This window comes from Lycorma delicatula, chromosome 2, assembly GCF_047948215.1.
Source record: "Lycorma delicatula isolate Av1 chromosome 2, ASM4794821v1, whole genome shotgun sequence".
In the NCBI taxonomy this organism is placed as follows: Eukaryota; Metazoa; Arthropoda; class Insecta; order Hemiptera; family Fulgoridae; genus Lycorma; species Lycorma delicatula.
In genome coordinates this window covers 233,818,222-233,840,394 of record NC_134456.1, presented here as the reverse complement: position 1 = coordinate 233,840,394, position 22,173 = coordinate 233,818,222, and the positions used below count along the sequence as shown (strand labels likewise).

Sequence of the window (22,173 nt, the reverse complement as noted above, 5' to 3'; positions counted from 1 at the left end):
TAGCGTGTGATTTGACCCACAAGACCCATTTTTTGCTTATTGTTGATTTTCTTCTAGTCAATAAATTTCTCCCTCGTTCTGGGTTTTTGCCTTTCCTTTGAGGTGAAACTTAAAACTAGTTTCTTTAAATCATTTTAAAATAGCATTCACTGTCCCTAGTCCAACATCACACTCAGAATCTTTTTGTTGTTGTGTCATACTGGTATGCTTGGAATGAGAAACAGTTTTCGAAAACTTTCTTTGAGTTAGTCCATTATTATAAATTCAAGACATACAGAACAAAAAATATGATTTTGTAATAAAAGATTAAATAAACTTTCTCAAAACACTACTTATAATGTGAAAATAGCTAAATAACCAAAGAACAATAACCTCACATTACACAGACAACTTAAAGAATGGGTGTGGTCAAGCGGTGTGGCCATAAACCAAAAAAATCCCTGTGTTTTGATTAATTTGCCCACTACTGTAACTGTCAACTGAATCAGTAACTGCAGATTGTAAGTAATTTTTCTTTCTATATATTTCATTCTTTTTTTTTTTTTAAATAAACATTTTAGTTCATTATACATTATCAAATGCTTTTTCTAGTTCTGTAAATATCATTTAGGTGACTTTATATATCATAAGCCTCCCTTCTAAATTTAAAATTCTTAAAATTTTCCTAAAATAAATATCTTAAAAATTTTTTTGAGTGACAGAATGTCCTTCTTTTAACCCATCCTCTTTCCAAAAGAAATATATTATTTTAACAGTTATATTAAGTAGAAGTAAACGTAAAGAATTAATGCAAAACAACACAGAGATCAATGAAATAATTATCAGTTATTAATTTGAGAGTAGTGCTCAAATATCTAAATGAAAAATTAAGTATATCACAGAATGGGAGCGAAAATTAAAGTAATGGGATATAAAGAGAAAGAAACATAATGTATTGACATTGTTTAATGATACACAAGATGCAATTAAATTTTGGCACACTCAACTTACGTCATTATATAAACATTCATTCACCACATTTTGAACCTTTACTGTATATTTAAGGTTCATAATAGTTTTTACTCTATTAATTCTAGTGGTAATCCAATTATATAATATTCCTTTGACTCGCATAATTTTTTTAGTTCTTCCATGTAAGACAGCGATTTAATTGCAATAGTGCAAAATCTTTCTTCTCATGTAATGAGGTATTTTTGGGTAATTTTGTTAAAACATGTTTAAGTCTATTTTTTTCTGAGCATTTTCACAATAATAGGAGAAAGTATTTTAGAATATAAAAGTATATTGTAGTAGAATATAGATAACTGGAACTTTGTACATCTTTTAATGGAATGATTTTGTTGTACTTCATTAGATTTCACTTTCTCCTAAAAGAGAATGTAGTATTTTCTATAGATAAATATAAGTAAGAATTCTTATAATATGAGATCTATTCTTAACATTCTATTAGGTATTTGGGTTAGATTTTAATAGAAATAGGGATGCCAGGCTCTATCCATTAGACCCCCTCAGTAACTAGTCAGGAATTTTATACAACCTCCAAATAGAAAATACTTTCTGGGTAATTCTTCAGACAGAGTTGGTGCTTAATTGAACTGCAGTAAAGAAGTCCCTTCTTGCTAATAAAAATGATAATGCACCATCACACTGCTTGGAACATAAACTGTGTACTGTTGTAACAAATTTTAACCTTGTGATATGACAGAAACATAATAGTGAGTAGTTTTTTAATGCATTTGTTTTTAATAGACATATTTTGTAATATTTAGTCATTTGTAATAGTTATGGGTGAAATGTAATGCACAATTGCTTGCTCGTAACTTGCAAATGAAAAGTCAGATGAAACAAATGTAGCGTAAAAGTACATTTCGTTTGTTATAAAAATTACATTTATTTTTCCACATAGTCACCGTTTACGGTAAACTAGTTTTTTCATTCCACCAATGATAAATGCTGGTGGTCTTTCCTTGATCCATGAGTTCACTGCATCCTTCAGTTCATCATCTGTGGTGAAATGAATACTCTTAATATCTTTCTTTTATTCCAGAATAAAGTGAAAATCCCAGGAAACCAAATCTGTTGAGTATGGAGGGTGAGGAGTAGGTTCAAATTTCAACTTTACAAAGCCTCTGCAATTGCATACAACATGATGTGGCCAAGCATTATTGCGTTGCAGTTATTAGCTTTGTTGATTGTCAAACATGACACCCATATCTCTTAAGGTGTTTTAATATCTGTCTATCACTCAGAATTTACAGTCCCAGCTTTCAGACATGTTTGGAATCCTAGAATGACTATCGGGAGAATTTTTTTGCAGAGGACATGTTTTGAATTTTTTTTGACTGTGATGAACCTTAATTTCAGTATTCCATGCTAACCTAAGTTAAATGCATTACTCCAAGTTTTGACTCCATATTTGGCATCAAAGCATAAAGAAATGCTTCATGAAACTCAGCAGCTCAACTTAAGCATTGCTAACTTTTTAAAGGTGATGTTAGACTGTACAAGACTACACTTCATTTACGCTCATACATATCATCCTCATTCATCCTCTGAAGTATTATCTGAGAGGTAATTACCAGATGCTAAACAGAGAAAAGGAAGTATTCCAAGCTATGTTATTTTTCTTCTGGGTTGTAATGACACTCTTAAGTTTCATCTCCTGTCACAATATTGTAAAGGAATTCATCTCTCTTGTCACAATAACATTTTGCAGGCTGTTCACAATATTCCTTTCATTGTTGTTTTTTTTTTCTGTGAGTTTGCATGGTATCCATTACTAACAGAGTTTACAGTAGCCTAGTAGTGAAACAATGTGTCCTATGTGTTGTTTTGATATATTATATTGGTGTTGCATTGCGTGATGAGCTGATCATTTTGAATCGATTCATTTACCTCCTTTTGCTGCTTCTCATCAGTCACAGAAACCGGTTGACCACTGTGAGATTCATCCTCAATATTCACTTTATCAGCTTCTTATGCTTAAGATTTTATTACCCACCTACTCATAGTACTTCTGTCGACAGTTTTATCACCATAAAAAGCTTTTAGACGATTATGAATGTCATTTGTTCATCAAATGAGTGTAATTTTGTTCATCTGTTTTATTCAAGGGTGCATTACATTTCAGCTTCCCTTTGTAGACCGCAGAGAAATGTTTACACAATATATGTCATTAGTACAAAACATATGATAAAAAAAGTTCTGATATTTGGTTTTTCGCCGAAAAAAGTCAGAAATTCACCACAAACTATAGCATACACTTAATAGTTTTTAAAAATTTTTGGAATGTAAACTTTATGATTGTCATATGTTTAATCAAACTCATGTAAATTTATAAAACTGCTACTTAACATATTCTATATACAAGATGGCACAAGCCAACATGGGAGAATTAAATTCATCTTCAACAATTCATAATTTTGATATCTTAGACAATAAAACGACCAATTTTTGACTAACTGAGCCTTTTTGAAAGTAAAATATACCTATCTCCCTCTCTAATTATCTGATTAACCCAACTATTAGGTGACTGTTTTAAAACTCTTTCCTTATAAATCTGATACAACTTGTTACAATTTGAGCACATGTAAGCTGTCTAGTAATCTTTTATTTCTTCTTACTGCTTCTCTTCAATATCAAACAGTTCCATTTTCCTTTGTTAATATCACTTTCTATTACATAACATGTGTCCTTTCAGTTGTTTGAATTGTTACGGTTCACGTCGAGATAGTTATCCAGGCATAGTGCAGATTCTGAATGATTTCAGTAATTTAGTGAAGCACCAATGTTGTGTAAGTATATACTCATAGCCTAATTGTATAGCGTGCCCCGTTGAATGAGTACATTGCATATATAGCTACTGTTCTAATACCGTCTAGAGAATGAATCGCTTTAGTTCAGTAAATAATATTTTAGTAATATATCACTATTACTAATGTACTAACAATTGCGTGACAAAATGTTTGCTTTTATTAATTAAAAAGTGCTGTTTAATGAAACAATAATGCTTGCATTATTTGCATTTACATTAGATGCTAAGGAACGAGAGGTTTTCGCACGAGTTCCTCAATCGGCTGGAAGCATTACTCCAAGTTTTGACTCCATATTTGGCATCAAAGCATAAAGAAATGCTTCATGAAACTCAGCAGCTCAACTTAAGCATTGCTAACTTTTTAAAGGTGATGTTTTTTCAATTTTTATTTTGGTTATTTGTTAAGAATATCGGTCTAGTAATTTAAACAGTTGTACTATCAAATATGGTTTTTAATCAAGGGGACATAAATAATGAAAATGAGTTACTTTTGTAATTCTGTTTTGTATCTTCATACTGAAATTGAAGCATTTATGAGCTGTTTACTTATTGTTATCTATTTTTTCCTGTGTGGGATTGTTCATTGAAAATATATCTAAAAATATTCCTAAAAAGATGGCTTTTAGAAAGAGGAAATTCGGAATTGAGATTTATGTCAGAGAAAATGTATTTTAAATACATATATACAAATGTACCCTACATTACGTTATAATACATTAATACTGCACTGTACACGTAAATATGGATATTCTGTTAAAGAAATTCATACCAGCATCTATTGTACTTAATTTTATTGCATGCAAAAATAAGAATTGTTAATGTTCTCAATTTTTTTACCATTTCCAGAATTGCAACTGTGACTATGATGCAAGCATCAAAGTGAAAGTATTATTTTATGTGCCGAAGTACCAAATACTAAATCTGGATGTATTATGTACTGCTTAACACTCACAGCTCCACCACTATTCTGTTAATGAATTCTAATCAACAACATATTCTCACTCGGCTTTAACAACTAGATATACTTGCAATGTAAAAAATGAATACAGCCACCTTCAACTAATTTATCAATAAAACTTCACTACATATCCTAAGACTTCTAGAATACCAAATGAATTTATCTGACATTCTTAATTATCTGAAGTGAACCATTTTTACAGTGCAAAAATGTATGTATTGTTTTTTATTTACCTCGAAGATATTATTTATTAAAAAATGAAATTTAACAAAGCCTATCTCCTATTTTGTTAAACTACAATATTCTCTGTAGTTTAACTTGTTAAAATTGAAATTTAAGTAGAATTTGTTACTCATTATATCTGTTATTAGATTTATTGTAAAATGCACTTAAATTGAATAGTATTTCAATTTTCTTTTGATAGTTGATTTAATATTAAGTCACCTTTGTGTATTTGTCGGTTATAGAAATGCCTTACATTCCTCGACCGGGGATTTGTCTTTCGTTTAATAAATGGACACCTGACTAGTTTTTCTTCATGTGGAGAAAGTCGTACTCTGCAAGAACTAAAATTTGTTTTTCTTCAAGTGATCTGCTCACATGAACACTACGTGCCTTTCAACCTTCCTATATTGCATAGCAAGGGACGAACCGGTATAAAATAATTTTGATTTTAATATTGTCATATTAACTATTAGTTATTTTTATTGCATTCTTAAAGACCCGCTATCTTTCTTGTCTTTTATTTTTTAGTGTATCGACTGTTGTCTTCATTAGCTGCAAAAATAAATTACATCATGGGGTAACTGTATCCGGTATTCTTAACTTTGATGTTCTACAGAAACGGTTTATCGAATGTTTACTTTGGCTAATAGCAATTTACTTTTATTTCACGACTTTCAATTTCCAGGATATTACTCCATGAGTTTTTCCAAATGTATAGAACAAGCTGATTGTAAGGGATGCAGTTCACTATTATCCAGGGCTGTTTCTAATATTACTGAAATTGTTGAAAAATTGCGAACAAATTGTTACTGACAGCTGTAAAAAAAAATGTTATCCTATCTTAATGATGATATGTGTTCTCCTAGTTACTATTATTTAAATAATAAGATACAACTAAGAAAGGGAAATGTAGAATGATATTCCTTTTTTCTTTAATTTTTAAGGCGCTTTTTTTAGTGGATTGCATGGAATAAACAAGGTATTGTAATTATTTCCTTACTTGTTACAGTTGTATTTATAGAAATGAAACTGGATACTTACTTTTGACATTATTTAAATTTTTTTAGCCAATATAGATTGTTATTTCAACTAATTCATTTTTTCAGTTTCTTCTTTTTCTACATCTTCGTCCCTTCATCATTTCCTGGTGTTTTTTCCCTTTCTTCTGTCCAGATATATTCTTATAGTTTTTGTTTTCCCTAGAATCTCAGTTGATGTTTTGCATTTCTTTCTCGGTGGTGATCATTCTTTGATACCTTGTATTCAGTTCTGTCATACAGTTTCAATTTCTCTCATCCACTTTTGTATTTTATTATTTTTGTGTTTTTTGTATTTTAAATGTTGTATTTGTTTTTAAATGGTACAGCTAGAAACTGAGTGCTTTTAAAACTTATAATTCTTGAATTTTTCTAATTAGGTAAAGAATTATGTGGACAAAACGTGTAGCGATGGTATGCTAGCTTCTAAATTAGTTGCTTAACAGTCTTTCAGTTTGAATCGATTCCTAAAACAATTTTTTTATATTTTTAGGTACACTTTTCTTATTAAAATTAACGTACTGGGTTAAAAGAAAAAAAATATTGTTATCCCCAAGCATTCAAAACTTTCTGGCTGCCAGATGACAAATCATATATTTATATAGGTGGATTCAGGAGGAAAGAGAAATAATTTGGAAACTGATTCTTGTGTTTGAAATAAGGAAAAAGGTTCACACAAATATATGTCTGAAAATGCTTTGTTATTGAGTAACAGCTAGAGAAAGATTTTGCCCGAATTTCAGTTCTCCTGGTGAAATGAGATCATAAAGACATTGTATAAGGGGTATACATGATGGTTTCTTATGTTTTTGGACCTGAAAATATGAATAAAACAGGTCCCAGAATTAAATCTCCCATAGTTTTCATGAAATCCAATCTAAAATAGAAAATTTGGACTTAAAAAATAGAATTAAGTGGTAATTATTTTTAACCCATTGACAAAACTGCAGTTGTGTGGCATGGTCACCAAGCTGATGGTGGTGAACTTTCTGAACATGATAAGGATGCAGTCCGTGAGCATTTAATTTCCCATACTATACGTTATGGAATGTTGAGTCATGTAGAAATTCTTTATGTGCTTATTATAGGAGTAAACTGTACTACCTGAAGAATATTCTCCCTTTCACCACCATGTGTATTGGTTGACATTCAGGTGAAACATGAGTGCAGGGAAGTGTACCATTCTCATGAAGATTATTAGAAATTCTACAAAATACTTAATGGTTTGGAACTACTCGTCCAGGATACCTGCGTCACTATTCTTCCACTGCAGCTAGCACTTCAATTGAAAAAGCTGTACACAAAAATCATATCAGCAAATTCTTCATGAGTGAAGAGATGTGGCATTTTTCAAAACAAAAAATTCAAATCTGAATTTCACTTTTCTAGATTCAGATTCAGTTGGTAAAAAAATAGGTACAGTTTAGAACACAACAAGCACAAAAATATTACATAACTTTATCCTCAAAAATAATTAAATACAATCAAAATTATGTCAAAAACAACTGAACCACCTAAAGTTTATTATTACCATGTAACCACAATTTTATGACAACAAATAGTATTCAAATTAACTTTGAAGCATGCAGTTGCCCACATAGATGGGAGCTTCTGAGAATCCAGGTAGTCTGAGAAGTGGGTCCCATCTCCCCGGACAGTATCGGAGAGACAATGCTAAGAAGTTGGACATCCTGGGCTGTTGTGGCCACGTTTATCAGGGCAATAGTGAAAAAGAAAACCGAGGAGGAGGCAAGGTTTTATCCTTTATTACCAATAAGGTTGACGGTAATAGAAATATGTTGAGTCGCAGACTGCTATTGAAGTTGCGATATATCAACATGTTATTAGTTTTGTGATTCCACTTTTATGACTGAGCATTCGAGACGTGTTGTTGGTACGAGTGAGTTCGTAAGGGGGCCTACACATCTCGAAGTAATGCCTTGGGGTGATTCCGGGATTCGTAGGGTTACTCCAAAGGGGGTTGGTTTTAGTTGGTAGTCTGTTGATGGCGGTTGGATTAGACCACCAGCAGGAGTCCGACACTTCGTGCATAAATGCATTTCCACCTCCATCTCAAAAAAAAGAAAAGAAAAGAAAAGTTGCCCACGTAATTTTTTAAAGGTCAAAATTTATTGCACTAATAACAGCTTTTTTTTTTCATTTTTACAGATTCAAGGCATTTTTCTATTTTATTTTATTTTTTTTGTAATAATAAAAGTTGATTTTTTTTTCATAGATTTTATTAGATCAATTTTCTCAGAATTAAATTCTCTACAAGTTTTTATAATAAAATCTATACATTTATTATTTATTTAACAAAGTTATTGTACTTCAAATCTAAAAACATGTTTTTTGTCACTGAATGTTTCTGTTTTACATTGAATATCATGAAAACTACAGGAGATACAGTTCTTTTTTATTTGATCTTTCTGATCCAAAAATTAAGAAACCTTCAAGTTTACCCACTATATAACATTTAATTTCATTTTTGCCTCATTTCATAGGGAGAACTGAAATCTGGGTGAAATTTTTCACTATCTGTAACTCGATACAAAGTGTTTTCAGACATACATTTACATGAACATTTTTCCTTATTTCAAGCTCTAGAATCAGTTCCTAAATCATTTCCCTTTCCTTCTGAATCACGTGTATATATGTATATATATATATATATATATATATATAAAATATGATTATTTCTCACTATAAGCAGTAAACAGTAAAAATGTCTTCATTCCCTTTATTATTCTTGTTTTAAGAGAGAATGCATTTTATTTTTCCTCTATGGTAAATTGTTTGTTCACACCAACATATATATTACAATTTACATGACAAAGTGTATTGCTAAATATTAAAGATTTTAATAGTTGACATGCAAAGTAAAACAAAAAACTAACATTTGGTTAAAGATAAGGAAACAGAGTAAAACCCTGAGAATGTGTTATTCCTGAAAAACATTAGTAAAAGAAAAAATGTTAGAGTACTCTTACTGTTTACTGCTTAAAATGAAAGTTTATCATATTTTTATTAATATATTTTTTATTATATATCAGCTGGGTTATAAAGCAGTAAATCTAGATAACCATTATTTGACCAATGATATGTACAAATTGAGTCACAGCAACCAATGAGAATAATTGTTATTCAGACATCCTTTACATTGAGGAGTCTCCTATCACTTAATCCCAGTAGCTACAAAAAACTATCCTTGCACCGCTGATGCAGTGTACCATTGACAATGAGACCTAGATGACATCCTAGGATGAAGAAACCCCAGAATAGCTCAGCTTCTTTACCACAACTGTGATTTTAAGCTTCAAACTTTTTTGTAAGCACTTTTAAGATCCAAATTTTAAAATTTGCAGCTGAAAACTTTTATGTTTGAAGCAAGCCTTCCTATTCTGGCTGCTAGATGGCAACCCAAAACAATTCTTTTAAGAACTGTTGTAATGTTTAGACTCTCAGGCTGGTCCAGTCATCTTTGTTATCAATTCCAGGTGTTCATAGATCTGAGAAGATTTTACAGAGCCAGCTTATTTAGGTGCATGCCAGCCTGTCTCAACAACTAACTACTGTGTTGTCCAAGGAACTGACCTAATAAATAGTCATTATCAGAGCTATTAATATTCAGTGTGCCTTTCTGCTTTTTGGTAACAATATTTATCATGTATGTAAGAGAATGGTACAGGCCCTCGGAGCTCTTTAACCCTGAGGCTTATTGCACACTTACAAAAATATTAATCCAGTTTGTCAGTTAGTTGAGAAATCAGATTTGGAAATGTTTCTGTTCAAGAGCTCAAGAATGATGTATTTTACCATCTTTGGAAAAGATGGCTTATTTTGCATACAATATTGTCTTGTGGTACTCTGATATTTCTGTAACAGTTAATGTTCAGAATAAAGAAATAAAATCTTACTTAAATAGCCCAGTCAGATAATGTTAGAAAAGCATATTTATGTTTGTGAAATAATATTTTCCCCAGACTTTAGAAGAATTTACAGTGATTCTCGATCATGAAATTTTCTAGATATGACACCAGAATACTGTCTGTCTGAAGATTTTTGCCGACAACATTATTTGGTTGGACTTCTTTTACAAGAAGTAAGAGCTTCACTTCATCAGGCTCTGCAAATACGCAGGGTTGCAGTTGCTGCTCTTAGAGATCTTCTTGCCAAACATGAGTTAGATGATCGATACCAGAACAAGGTTATAACCATTATAATAAATAATTTAAATAAATTTATAATATTTAAAAGTGTGTATTGTATTAACATATTTTTTATAATTCAAACTGTATTATTGGCATATCATTATTATTATTTTTTTTTTAATCTTATTGAATATTCCTGTAACCTATTACAGTGTATTAGTTATGCCAAATTTCTACTAAAGAAGTAGTTACCTTCCAATTACGGATAGATCTAAACAACATACAATTTTACAATTTTTAGTCCCCTTGAAATAGAGTCTCTTAATAGAATATCCAAACAGTAGACACTCTGAATATTGGATGTTGATAAAAATAATTTGTGTTTTATTTAACATGTATTGTAAAAAAATAGACTGTACTCATAAAACTAATTATATTTCTTGTTCATGCGTTATCTTCTTATTTCTCATGTCATTATTTATGCAGAGGTTTCCTTTGTTTCTTTTATGTAAAAGATGAATGATATGGCTGTTGCATGAGTCAGCAAACTTCATTCACGTTTGCTGACTCGTATTTTACTATTGACTTGTATTTTTACAAGTGTAAAGATATTTTACACTCATTTAAAATTAAAGTATTTTCATAAATTAGTTTCCTACAAGAAACAAAATTCTCTGGTATAAATTTGGTAAATGACAACATTTATGATGCAGTATATGCATCAACAAGTACAATGTATGTACGATGTATAGGCAAACAAGTTATCATTGATGGAAATTTTTTTACATAAGAAAGTAGAAATGTATAAAATGCTATTCCTTTCACCACATAACTATGAAAATTGTGGTAAGTTTACAGATAAGGTTATAGTAGCAAAAAATATAATAATGTACATTATTATATTGTATATTGAATATACTGAGTAGAAGATTGTATACTTAGTAGATATTGATTATATTTAATAGCTGTATTAAGTTACTGAAAACTGAATAAAAGACAAACCCATTTTTTTTAATGGCATAATGTTAATTTTTTTTAAAACAATTTTTCCTGGCGAAAAAATTTTGCAGAAACAAATTATTAATTTCTTCAGATGAATAATTTATAAAGTAATCTTTGTTTTATAAGAAAAATTCATTTTTTATTAGTTTAATTTTCAATAATGTGTACAATGAGTTGAACTTATAATTTACAATATTATTCTTATATTTTTAATTCATGTCTGCATTAAACTTAATCAGTTGTTTACTAATAATAGATATTATACAATTTACTTTTATAGACTGTGTTATCATTCTAAAGTAATATGGCAGTAACTGATTTTCAGTAAAAGAACAATTTTGTTGTAGTTTATTATACTTCACATTATGCAAGTTATAAATGAAATGTCTTGGCTGTTAATTAATTCACCATGTTGAGTTTTTACCATTATATGGTGTAACAATAATGATGCTGAAGAGGTTTGTCATAATGTAGAACTAATAACATGCATTTCTCAGGCCCTTATACTCTAAATTAAGACATCCCTAAGCAGTCACTTTCAAACAGTAGACAAATTTTCTGCCGTCGATAATTACTTTTAATTAATTCTATAATTATACTGACATAATAAATAATATTCCTGTAGTCACAAGAATATAATTTAAACGTGCTCCATATTATTAGTATTAATTATACATTAAATTAAATGAAAGTAATATTTTGCATTAAAGTATTTAAATTTTATAAAATGAAAAGTTTAACATTTCATTACAACTTTTAATGAATAATTGCCCAGGACAAAATTTAACTAAACAAGTGAATTTTGGATTAGCAAAATATACTAGAAAGTAATAAAACTGCAGGAAGTATAAATGAACTCCCTGATTAAAGTTCCAAAATTATTTGTTATTTTGTAATGCAGTGGATTCTCATGTTATTTTTAGTTCAGAGATCAAATGCATAAATAACTAAATCTCCTTTGAGTGCATATTTTGTATTTGTTTTTTAGCTTGGCTATAAAAATGAAGCCTAAAACTTAATGACAACAAAACAACAGTTTTTACTGTTGAAGTTGCTCTCTGATATGTACTATAATTAAGACACTGTTAACATAACTCTCTTATCAGCTAAGAGTTTTTTAACATTGAGAGCTGTGAGGGTAATACTTAAAATTCAAATACATTCTACCTAAACAATACTTTACCTCAAAAAATACGAATCTAAAAAATTATGCTTCCAGTACTAGAAACTTTTGGTAATTTTATTTAAATATATCTGTTGTATTTTTTTTTTTTTTGCATTTTAGGGACAGCTGCCTAGAATTGCGTCATTATATATGCCGTTGTTAAGTATAGTCCTAGAAAATTTGCCTCGATTAAATTTTGATGCTAGTAACCAAACACAGTGCTCCCATTCACCTATTACAACAAGCTCATCATCTATAGCTTCTACGCCACAAAAGAACTTTCACAGGTAATACAAATTGTAATAAAATTTAATATTCTTGTCAGTAACATAGGAAAGAATAAGTTTTAAAATGATATAAAACTGAATTTTTTTCATCAAAATATTTGCAAGATTTATTTTTTACCTTATTTCTCTAAAAAGAAAAGCTCTTTCTTTTGTTTCAGCCCTAGTATTATTATTTATTTCTGAAATATAATATTTTTTCATTCAATTTTACAATCATTACTGTTATTTGTCTAAAAAGGATAAACTTGTCTTTAATTTTTAAGAATTTTATCTTACCAACCAATTATTAGGAAAAATTAGGTTTTATATGTTATTAAATTTTTTTTAGCAAAACTTGAGTTGTAGTTTATTTTAATAAAGCTTGCTGGAAGTATGGAAAATAACATAAAAAATAATTTAATTTTCATATGTTTTGCAATAGTGCAATTTCAGTGTTCCATATCTTTATTAAGATTACTAGTGTTCATGTATATCTAAGAACAAATTTTTATTTATGATGTTTTTTGTTATGGTCAGTTTCAGTATGGTAATCATTCTTTAAAATTACTATTTAAAAGAAATTTTTCTACAATGAAGTATATGTTTTAACAACATATACTATAGTAGGTAATTTCAGTCAGCAGTATGTAAAAAAGGTTAAGAAGGAAAGAAGAATTTCTATTAAAATAATTGCTTGTAATCCATTAAAAAAGAGTACAGTCACAAAGTTACATACAAAAAAGTGGTAATGACAAACAGATCTGTTGTATTTTCTCTACTTACAAAAAATGGATGTCTTTTCTCACCCTGTTGTTAATTTAAATTATTGAACTATATATACATTCCATAATAGTTTAATTAAAGCATGGTTCAGTACTCTTAAAAACTTCCCTACCTTTACTCAACCAAAGTAACAATTCTTTTTAAAAATGATCGTCATATGAATTCAATCGTCAGAAATGAGTTTTTAAATATTTACAAGATAGATAAAATCTGTTAATATCTCTTACCAACAGTTCTTATTAGCTCATTCACATTGATAATTTACTCTGAAGGCCTAAGAGTTTTTGTAAGGGAATATGGCATTGAAAATTTGTAGAATTTTATTTACAGTTTTCAGTCTGAAACTCTTTGGTACATTATATTGCTAGTTTAAAAAAAAAGGTGATGATAATTTCTTTAGTTAAGTGCCTTTAAAAAAAAGGATTGCTTTTATTTATTTTAAATTGGCAACTTTTTCCTCATGATTTTATTTCATGCACTTTACAACAATCATTGTGAAATAAACAGAACTATGAGAACATAATGTACATATGAAAAAAGCTGACAAAACAATTGTAGGACTTTCCTGTCATGTGGCTTTTTTCTGATACACGGCTCATACACACAACTTAATTTAAAATGTTTTAACATTTTATTTAAATATAATATTTTTTGTACAGCTATATGTCAGTGCTACAGTAGCACATGTTGTGATGAGAGGGGGTATTATTGATGCAGTAAACCCACTTAGCCACTAGTTTAGAACATTTTTGGGGTCAGGGTGCGGTTTAAAAAAAAAGTTTGCAAATATTATTTTTTAGTTGTTAATAAATCTACCTAAGAAAAATGACATTAATTAGGTGAAATTTCAAGATACTGAGGGTGATCTTGCTCTGTAGCTTCACCCCTACACCTTTTAAATTGAAAATTTAATGGCATCAATGCCCCATATACAGAAGTAATCTGACCAAGTTTGGTAAAAATCGGTCCAGTAGTTCTGGAGGTATAAGGTGTGAGACACCAAACACACATATGTACATACAAACATCCAGAAAATTTCCATCTGGTTGTTTGGGTTCCTTAGGTGTCAAAACATCAAGATCCGATGAAAATCCCATATGCTGAAATTGGATCGATTACAATACTTTCATTCTACAGCTATAACTCTGCTATAGTGCTAGACGGGAAAGTAAAAATAAATTTAAAAACCTTAGTTTTCAAACCAAAATGTTAATGGTGGTTATATTCTTCATGAATAAATACTTCAAGCACTTTGTACTAGAGAGTTGAACTTGCTGCTGCTGATTTTATAGTTCTGAAGTAAGCTATAAGTTTATTTATCTTGATAATCATCACAGTAGTTTAAGTTTGGCTTAATAAGGGGATTTTGTATTAAATGAAATTTATCACATCCGGAAATGAAATTAAGCATGCATAACCCAAGTCAGCTTATAATGCATTATATTTTATAAAAACATATATGAGCAAGTAGTGCTTTAATAATAAAATTACTTGGTGGGCATAATTTCATGTATAAAAAAATTTGTATTGATTGATAAAAAGTTATCACTTTTAAACTGCTACTAAAATAAATAAGAAAAATGTATATATTATTTTACTAATCAAAACTATATAATATTATACATTAAGAATTGTAATTCTAGTATATAACATTACAAGGAAGTTGAGACTGCCTGTGACCAAAACAAGAACTAATAAGTTAATGAAATGGCTTATCAAACCTTAATTTTTTTTATTTATATAATTAGTATTTTGGACTGTAGAGTTATTTTTTTATAGCAATGATTTTGCTTTTATATTTATGTTTAGGTGTTGTTGCAGCATTAGTTATATATTTCTGTAAGCTTTTTTTTATTTAATTTTGCAGATTTACCTTTCATCAAGATTCATTATTGTCTAGAGCTTCCATGAATATCAGAGATTCAACATATTTTGCAGCAATTGCTGGTCAAGGTAGTTTATTCTTTTCCTGATATTATTATTATTATTATTAGTAGTAGTAGTATCATTATTATTCCACACTTTCATAGCTTTTACTTTTGCTGGTGACATTCCTTAAACTCGGAGTAATTTATACCAACGAGATTAGGCTTGCTATTGTTGACTAAGTGCCTTCCGGGCAACATGGCAGGTGTCAGTTATCACGCTCCTTTGCATTAGCATGTGGGTCTTCCACTGGATCTTCAGTTTTTCAAGACTGTTGTGCAAAGTAGATGGTATTATTCCCTCTGCAGATATAATTATTGGCTAATCAATAATTATACTGTTGTCAAATTACTGTATATAGCAAAATGGTGAGAAGGGAAAGTGATTTTTAGTTGTACTGCTAGAAATCAATAAAAAAATTGTTGAATATTCGAGAAGAAAATCTATGTGACAAATATAATCCACTAAAACTGTGTTTAGCAAAGTAACCTTAATTTATATTCATATTACATCCTTTCTTATGTGCTACAGCCAAATGGTCATAAGCAACTGGCATTTTACACTTGTTCCTTCTAAAAATAAATAGCAAACAAGTGCGTGATCTATGGTAATTTTATTTAGGGAAAGTAAAGTGAAGTGGTTTTCCATTGCCTTCTTCACCAAGCCAAATATACTGTTGCATATCAGAAAACCAACCCAATTGAAATTCTAATGTCATCCATTTTATTTATTCTTTTATATTTAAATTCTCAATTTTATTTTTCAGAAAGTAAAAATAAGATAATATTGATTGGGTAGATTATAAATGATGATACTATATTATTTTGTTTTTTTAATAAACCATGTTTTATTTTACTCAGTCAAGTGGCTCAATGTCATGCATACCATTGTCAGTTACATTATCCCATCAATCACTATCTGATATTTCAGACTCATCGGCACTACAGCGCTGTCATTATTCACTATAATAAAATTTCAGTTGCATATTTGCAACTTCATCTGTCTCTTTTTCAAATTTTAAAGCATGATTGCAACATAATTTCCAGTCTTCAGCTGTTAATTCAAAAATTTTTGTTCTTCACCAATATTTTGCCAAGGTAAAACACTCTGTTCAGCTATCTGATTCTTTACTCTTGCCTAAATCAGCTCAATCAAGTTAAGTTCAGGGTGGTATAGTGGCAGTCTTAAAGCCATAATATTCCAATATTTTTTCAAAATAGAATCTTTCATAGTGCACTTTAACTTCACAAATTGATAAAGTTGGACTTTTATCATCTGTGATGAGCATGGAATATTTCTAGTATGCAGCCATTCTAATAGCATTTGCTTTCTACAATTTCAGTTGAGAATATGGTGTAATTTTTTATTATGGTAAGATGCATTGTCAAAAATAAAAACTGAATGAAGTGAAAGATTTGGAATCAATTTTGTTTTTTCAGTCATTTTTCATGGTTATTGGCATTCATGTTGTCATGGTAATCACCTTGTTTCTGACCCGATTTGAATATTAAAAGAGCAATAGCGACTTTTCCAGTTTCACTTCGTGTGTACACCATTATCAATCTCTGTCCTTTTGATATAGGTTTCTTGTAATCATGAACAGAGTCTTTAGTCCAACCAAAACTTTTTGTTTGAGTTGAATAAATGTAGGACTCGTCAGAAAAAATAATTTCTCGGCCATTGTTTTATGCCTCTGTAAATTTTGAAAATAATTTACACATTTTAAACGATTGTAGTGTTTTTCCACTTACAAGTTTCTGCTATCAGCAGTTTTTTTCCGCCTAAAACCCATATTCTGTAAAATTTTTCTTATCGTTTCACGTGTAAATTCAAAATACAAATCTTTATGTTCTGTTTTCAAAACTGTTAAAATGATTTAACGTCTGTAATTTTTTATGGCGTATATAAAAATTATACACGATATTCCATAATGCACATCTTTGGAAATTATTAATACTAACTATTTTCTTTATTCTTTTTCAATATTTTCCTGGTATAGTGAAACTTTCATTTTCACCAAGTTTATTTTTTTCAGTTACAGTTTTTCGCACCATGTAAACTGATAAATCAACAAAGCAAGCTTGTGTTTTTGAAGGTAACATATCGGGATTTTCCTCTGAAATTTTTTTGTAGACGTTCATTATAATATATGTAGTCTGGCTTCTTACTGGGTATAAGAAGCCAGACTACATATATTCCCGTACCAATCTACAATTAGATCTGGGTTGAGGCATTATATAGTGTAATTATATTCACTATAATTCTAAATGAAAATACACCAACTGTGGAAATAGTATTGAAAACAATATTATTTTTTTGTGAAAGGAGTATTGATAAATACTGTTTTAACAAAAGGCAAGGTATTTTATTACAACAAAGCGAAGCACTAGACAGGAATGCTACTGATGGTCACCTTCCCACTCCACAAACACACAAGTTGTTCTACTGCACATCATTGTGTTTACGCTAAGATAACTCTTATGCCCTCTACTTATGTATTTGCACTATTTTACTTGTTCAGTTTTTCTTCTTTTTGTGCAGAGATTCTGTGAATTATTTTCTTAAATTCTTATTATTTTTATTTTTTTTTAATATTCATATTCTGTCATAATGTTTTCTGATTTTAAAGATATTTATCTAGTACCCTCTGCTTCATCTCCTAAAAAAAATACCGTTTCATCTACAAACCTTCTGCAATTCATTTCCTTTCCTACTATTCTGATCCCTTCATTTTCTTCTAGAGTATTTGTGATCATTTCTTCAACATACTATAAAGCCATTTTCTGGTTCGTCTACAATTCCTTAATTTATGTTCTGCCTGTCCAGTCTACTCTTTTTCCTATATATTTCCATTAGTTTATCCTATTTGACAGGGCCAAATGCTTTTTTCATATCTATAAAATACACTTATTTCTTAACCCCTTCCTGTGTACTCACCAATAGTTCTTATTAACCCATTCACACTGGTAATTTACTCAGAAGACCTGAGAGTTTTTATAAGGAAATATGGTAATACAAATTTTTAGTCTGTAGACAATCCACATTCTGTAAGTTTTCATCACCATATTCTTTCTGCCATGGAAATTTATAGAGATTCATAAAGGTATTATAACTGTGAAAATGTTAGGTTTATTACACATATCTTTTTATTTTTTATTTATTTAAATTAAACTTTTTGTAGTTCATATCTTCTCTGTACGTAAATTTTAGCTAATCATATAATATAATGTTTTTTCAGCCACTCCACAAAGTACAGAATTAAAGAAAATTCTTACCTTTACTGTAGCATTTTCAGGCACAAGTCCATCTTGAAGTAATGTTTTTTTTAAATCTTTCTTCATTTGTTACATTTACACATTAAAATAAAATATAATACATTAAAATCTATAGAACTAACAATTGCTCAATCAATAATAACAATTTTTTTTTTTAAATTGAAAATGTTATTAACTGTATTTAACATACAGATAAGATGTTATAAGAAAATTTTAAATATTAATAAAGTTTTAAATTGAAAAAAAAATTATTGACTGAGTAAATATTTGTTCTATAGATTTTAATGTATTATATTTTAGTTTAACATGTAAATGTAACAAAAGAAGAAAGATTTTAAAGAAAACATTATTGAAGATGGGCTTATGCCTGAAAGCCTTATACAGAAAAGGTATTTAATTCTGTACTTTGTGGAGTGGCTGAAAAAAATATATTATATAATTAGCTATCTTTTTATTTATATATTACTTTCATTTTCTTTTAGCTGCTTTAATGAATGGAGTTGGCTCAACAGGTAGTCTTGATTCAGAATCATCAACTGTTTCTGGAGACGGTACATCAACTATATCTCAAGAAACAGCTATAAACAGAGATGAACAGGCATCTTCAACAGCTACAAGTGTTTTTACTTCTAGACATTCCAGGTTTCACTTATTTCTTTTTTATGTTTGAAATAATAAATGCATTAATATAAAATAGTTTTTCTTCATTATAAAGTTAATCAAATTATATTTCACATTAAGTAATGTGTACAGTTGATAGGTGTATTGTATAATATCAAATTATGTGTCAATGTCTTTTTATAAAAATATGCAATTTTTATTACATTCATCATTGTTATGCTACTTGGATGTGTAAAAAAAAAAATATTAAATAACATCTGAATACTGTTAAATCATCTTATTTGTTTACTACTTAATAAGAGTATGGACCTATAAAAAAATAATTCAGTTATAAAATGTATTTTTTTTTTTTTATTCTTCACTTAAATTGTATAACATTGACATTATGGTTTAATAGGTTTTGCTTTATCCATTACTTTGTTTATTTATGATGATATTTGTCACTTTTTGGCTCATAGATATCAGCATTAGTACTAATCTAACTAAACCTAAATGTATCATAATTACTACTTGAATCCATGTAAGTTCAGTGCATTTTAAGAAATAATTGGTAAATATATTGTTTTATAATCACTATAATATTTATCATGAAAAAAAAAATTATACTACACATTAGGCAAAAAATCAATTACCCATGCACCCAGATTTAAAAACTGTAACACTAAAAAATTTGGTCTTGCAGTTGCTAGTAATCAGCTGATGAAATTATTGTAATTACTATTAAATTGTTGTTCAGTTTATATTTGTTTGGGTATTGGCATTTTAATTTCAGATAACAAGAATGAGTATTTATACTTCAGTGTTGGTGGAAACTAATTCCTAATTCTCTACTTCCATCTCTGAAGACATTAGTTTTTACTAATGCCTCAACAACAGACATGTTGTTTACATTAGTAAAGAACCCTCAGATCTTAGCTGGAAAGGCTTGTATTAGGCTGGAAATACAAAGAAAAGGTGTATAAAATGTTTTAAAGGAGTTGAAGTTTAGGTATTATCAGCTAAGATTACTCCGTGTAATTTTGACTGAATGATGAAATTTTGCAAAGAATTTATTATTCGTTGCGAAGCAGTTCATTTCTCCAGCTGCATATCACTGGTAAAGTATGCTTCAAATTAATAAGTTTGATGAAGTATGCATCAAATTAAATGGCCTAATTAACCATCATAATTATGTCAATTGGTTTGATGAAAATAATTGTATAATTATGAAGAAGGAATTTAATTTACATGGAGTTCATGTTTGGCGTGTGATAGTAAAAATAGAATGTTGGGACCTTATTTCTTTTATGGAAGTGATTCATATTTTGACAACTTATGAGCTGTTTTTATTCCTGAGCTATTAAAAAACCCAGTATTTTAATATTCCCTGAGCTCTGTAAGTAGAGACTACCTCGATCAAAGTTTTTCTGATTTGAGTAGATATTGAGGCAACCATGTTTATGTGATTTCATACACTGAGATTTTATTCTGGGGAATTGTTAAAATCATGGCATTTTCTTCAAATCCAAATAATCTGATCTGTCTCAAGCTGGCAGTTGAAAGTATTTGGTTTTATAGATTCTGAAAAAATATTGGAAAAATATATAATTCAACTGTCAAAAAATGCTGTAAGTTTCTAAGGTTAGAATTAAGATATTTTTAAAACTTCCTTCGATATGTATTAAACATATAATAGTAAACTTTTTATTTTCTGCTTTCTTTTAAGTGTTTTCTTATTAGTAATTGGGAAACCGACTTTTAACCTTCATGTTCTTTTGAATATTAAATCATGTTCTTTTCAGCATTGTCTTGAAATTTTCAGTTTGTATAAAGAAAACCTGTAGGAATGATGGCAAATTAAACTAAAAAGTACCTTGTTTTCACCAGTTTGCCTGATACTGCAATATTAACATTGGACAAATTTGTAATTAGATCATGCAAAAAATTAATGTTTTTATAATCATAATTTTAACTTTTATATTTTCATAATGTTAACTTTTCTCTAAACATTTTTTTAATAATTTTTCCAATGGTTGGTTTCAGTATACAGCCAGTTATTTTAACCATTCTCTAATGATCCATACATATGAAATAAATAAAAATTTTATTAAAACTGGTGGGAATCTTGGCTATTTGATATAAAAAACTGCAGAAATTTATTATAAGCATATAACATAGTATCTGAATTGCATTTGTCTATACTGCTGTTAAACCACTATAAACCACATTTTTAACCTTCTAACGATAGAATAGATTTTCTACAGCACAGCAAGTTAACATTACATGCGGAAGAAATGTGAACGACTTCTAAGCCACCAGTTGATTCAATAGTTATGTAGTTACAAATATCTATTACACCTGTATTGTACTTTAAGCATTGCTATTTTCTTTTATCATTACTAAATATTTAATTTAAAATTTAGGTATTAATAGTGTAATTTTTATTATTACTATTATTTGTATTCATTATATATATTTAGTATTTATAAACCATTAGATACACACATATAAAGCAAGAATAATCTTACCTTCAGTCTGATAAGGCCTTTTCAAATCCTACAGATTCATCATCAGTTATTAAAATACCACAATTATCATTAGCATTAAGTTGCTTCTTTTACCAAGCCATCACTAAAGGTGAGTCATGACTTGGTTGATGAAGTAACTTAATGCTAATTATAATTGTGGTATTTTAATAACTGATGATGTATCTGAAGGATTAGAAAAGGCCTTATTAGATTGAAGTTAAGATAATTCTTGCTTTATATGTATGGTGGTTTATAATCCTAATTTTAATTCAACACACAGGACAGCATGTTTAAAAAATTAATATATATAAATATTTAAAATAGTTATTCATTGAGTTTTCAGCTATCATTAAATTTAGTTTCTTAGTTCTTTTGTTATTTTATTATCTAGCTCTTTTTTAGTATTAATTTGCAATGATTCACAAATAAAGTCTGTTCACAAA

The 22,173-nt window shown here is 29.1% G+C and overlaps 1 protein-coding gene across 1 annotated transcript in view; it reads left to right on the top strand.

Moving 5' to 3' along the window:
* The window catches only part of Ziz (dedicator of cytokinesis protein Ziz), a 133,426-nt gene that overhangs the window by 62,797 nt on the left and 48,456 nt on the right, over nt 1-22,173 (top strand). The window contains exons 20-25 of the mRNA XM_075357388.1: nt 4,035-4,181; nt 5,240-5,426; nt 10,063-10,241; nt 12,473-12,639; nt 15,269-15,354; nt 19,085-19,244. Coding sequence (XP_075213503.1) covers nt 4,035-4,181; nt 5,240-5,426; nt 10,063-10,241; nt 12,473-12,639; nt 15,269-15,354; nt 19,085-19,244 — 926 coding nt within the window. The remainder of the gene's footprint in view (nt 1-4,034; nt 4,182-5,239; nt 5,427-10,062; nt 10,242-12,472; nt 12,640-15,268; nt 15,355-19,084; nt 19,245-22,173) is intronic.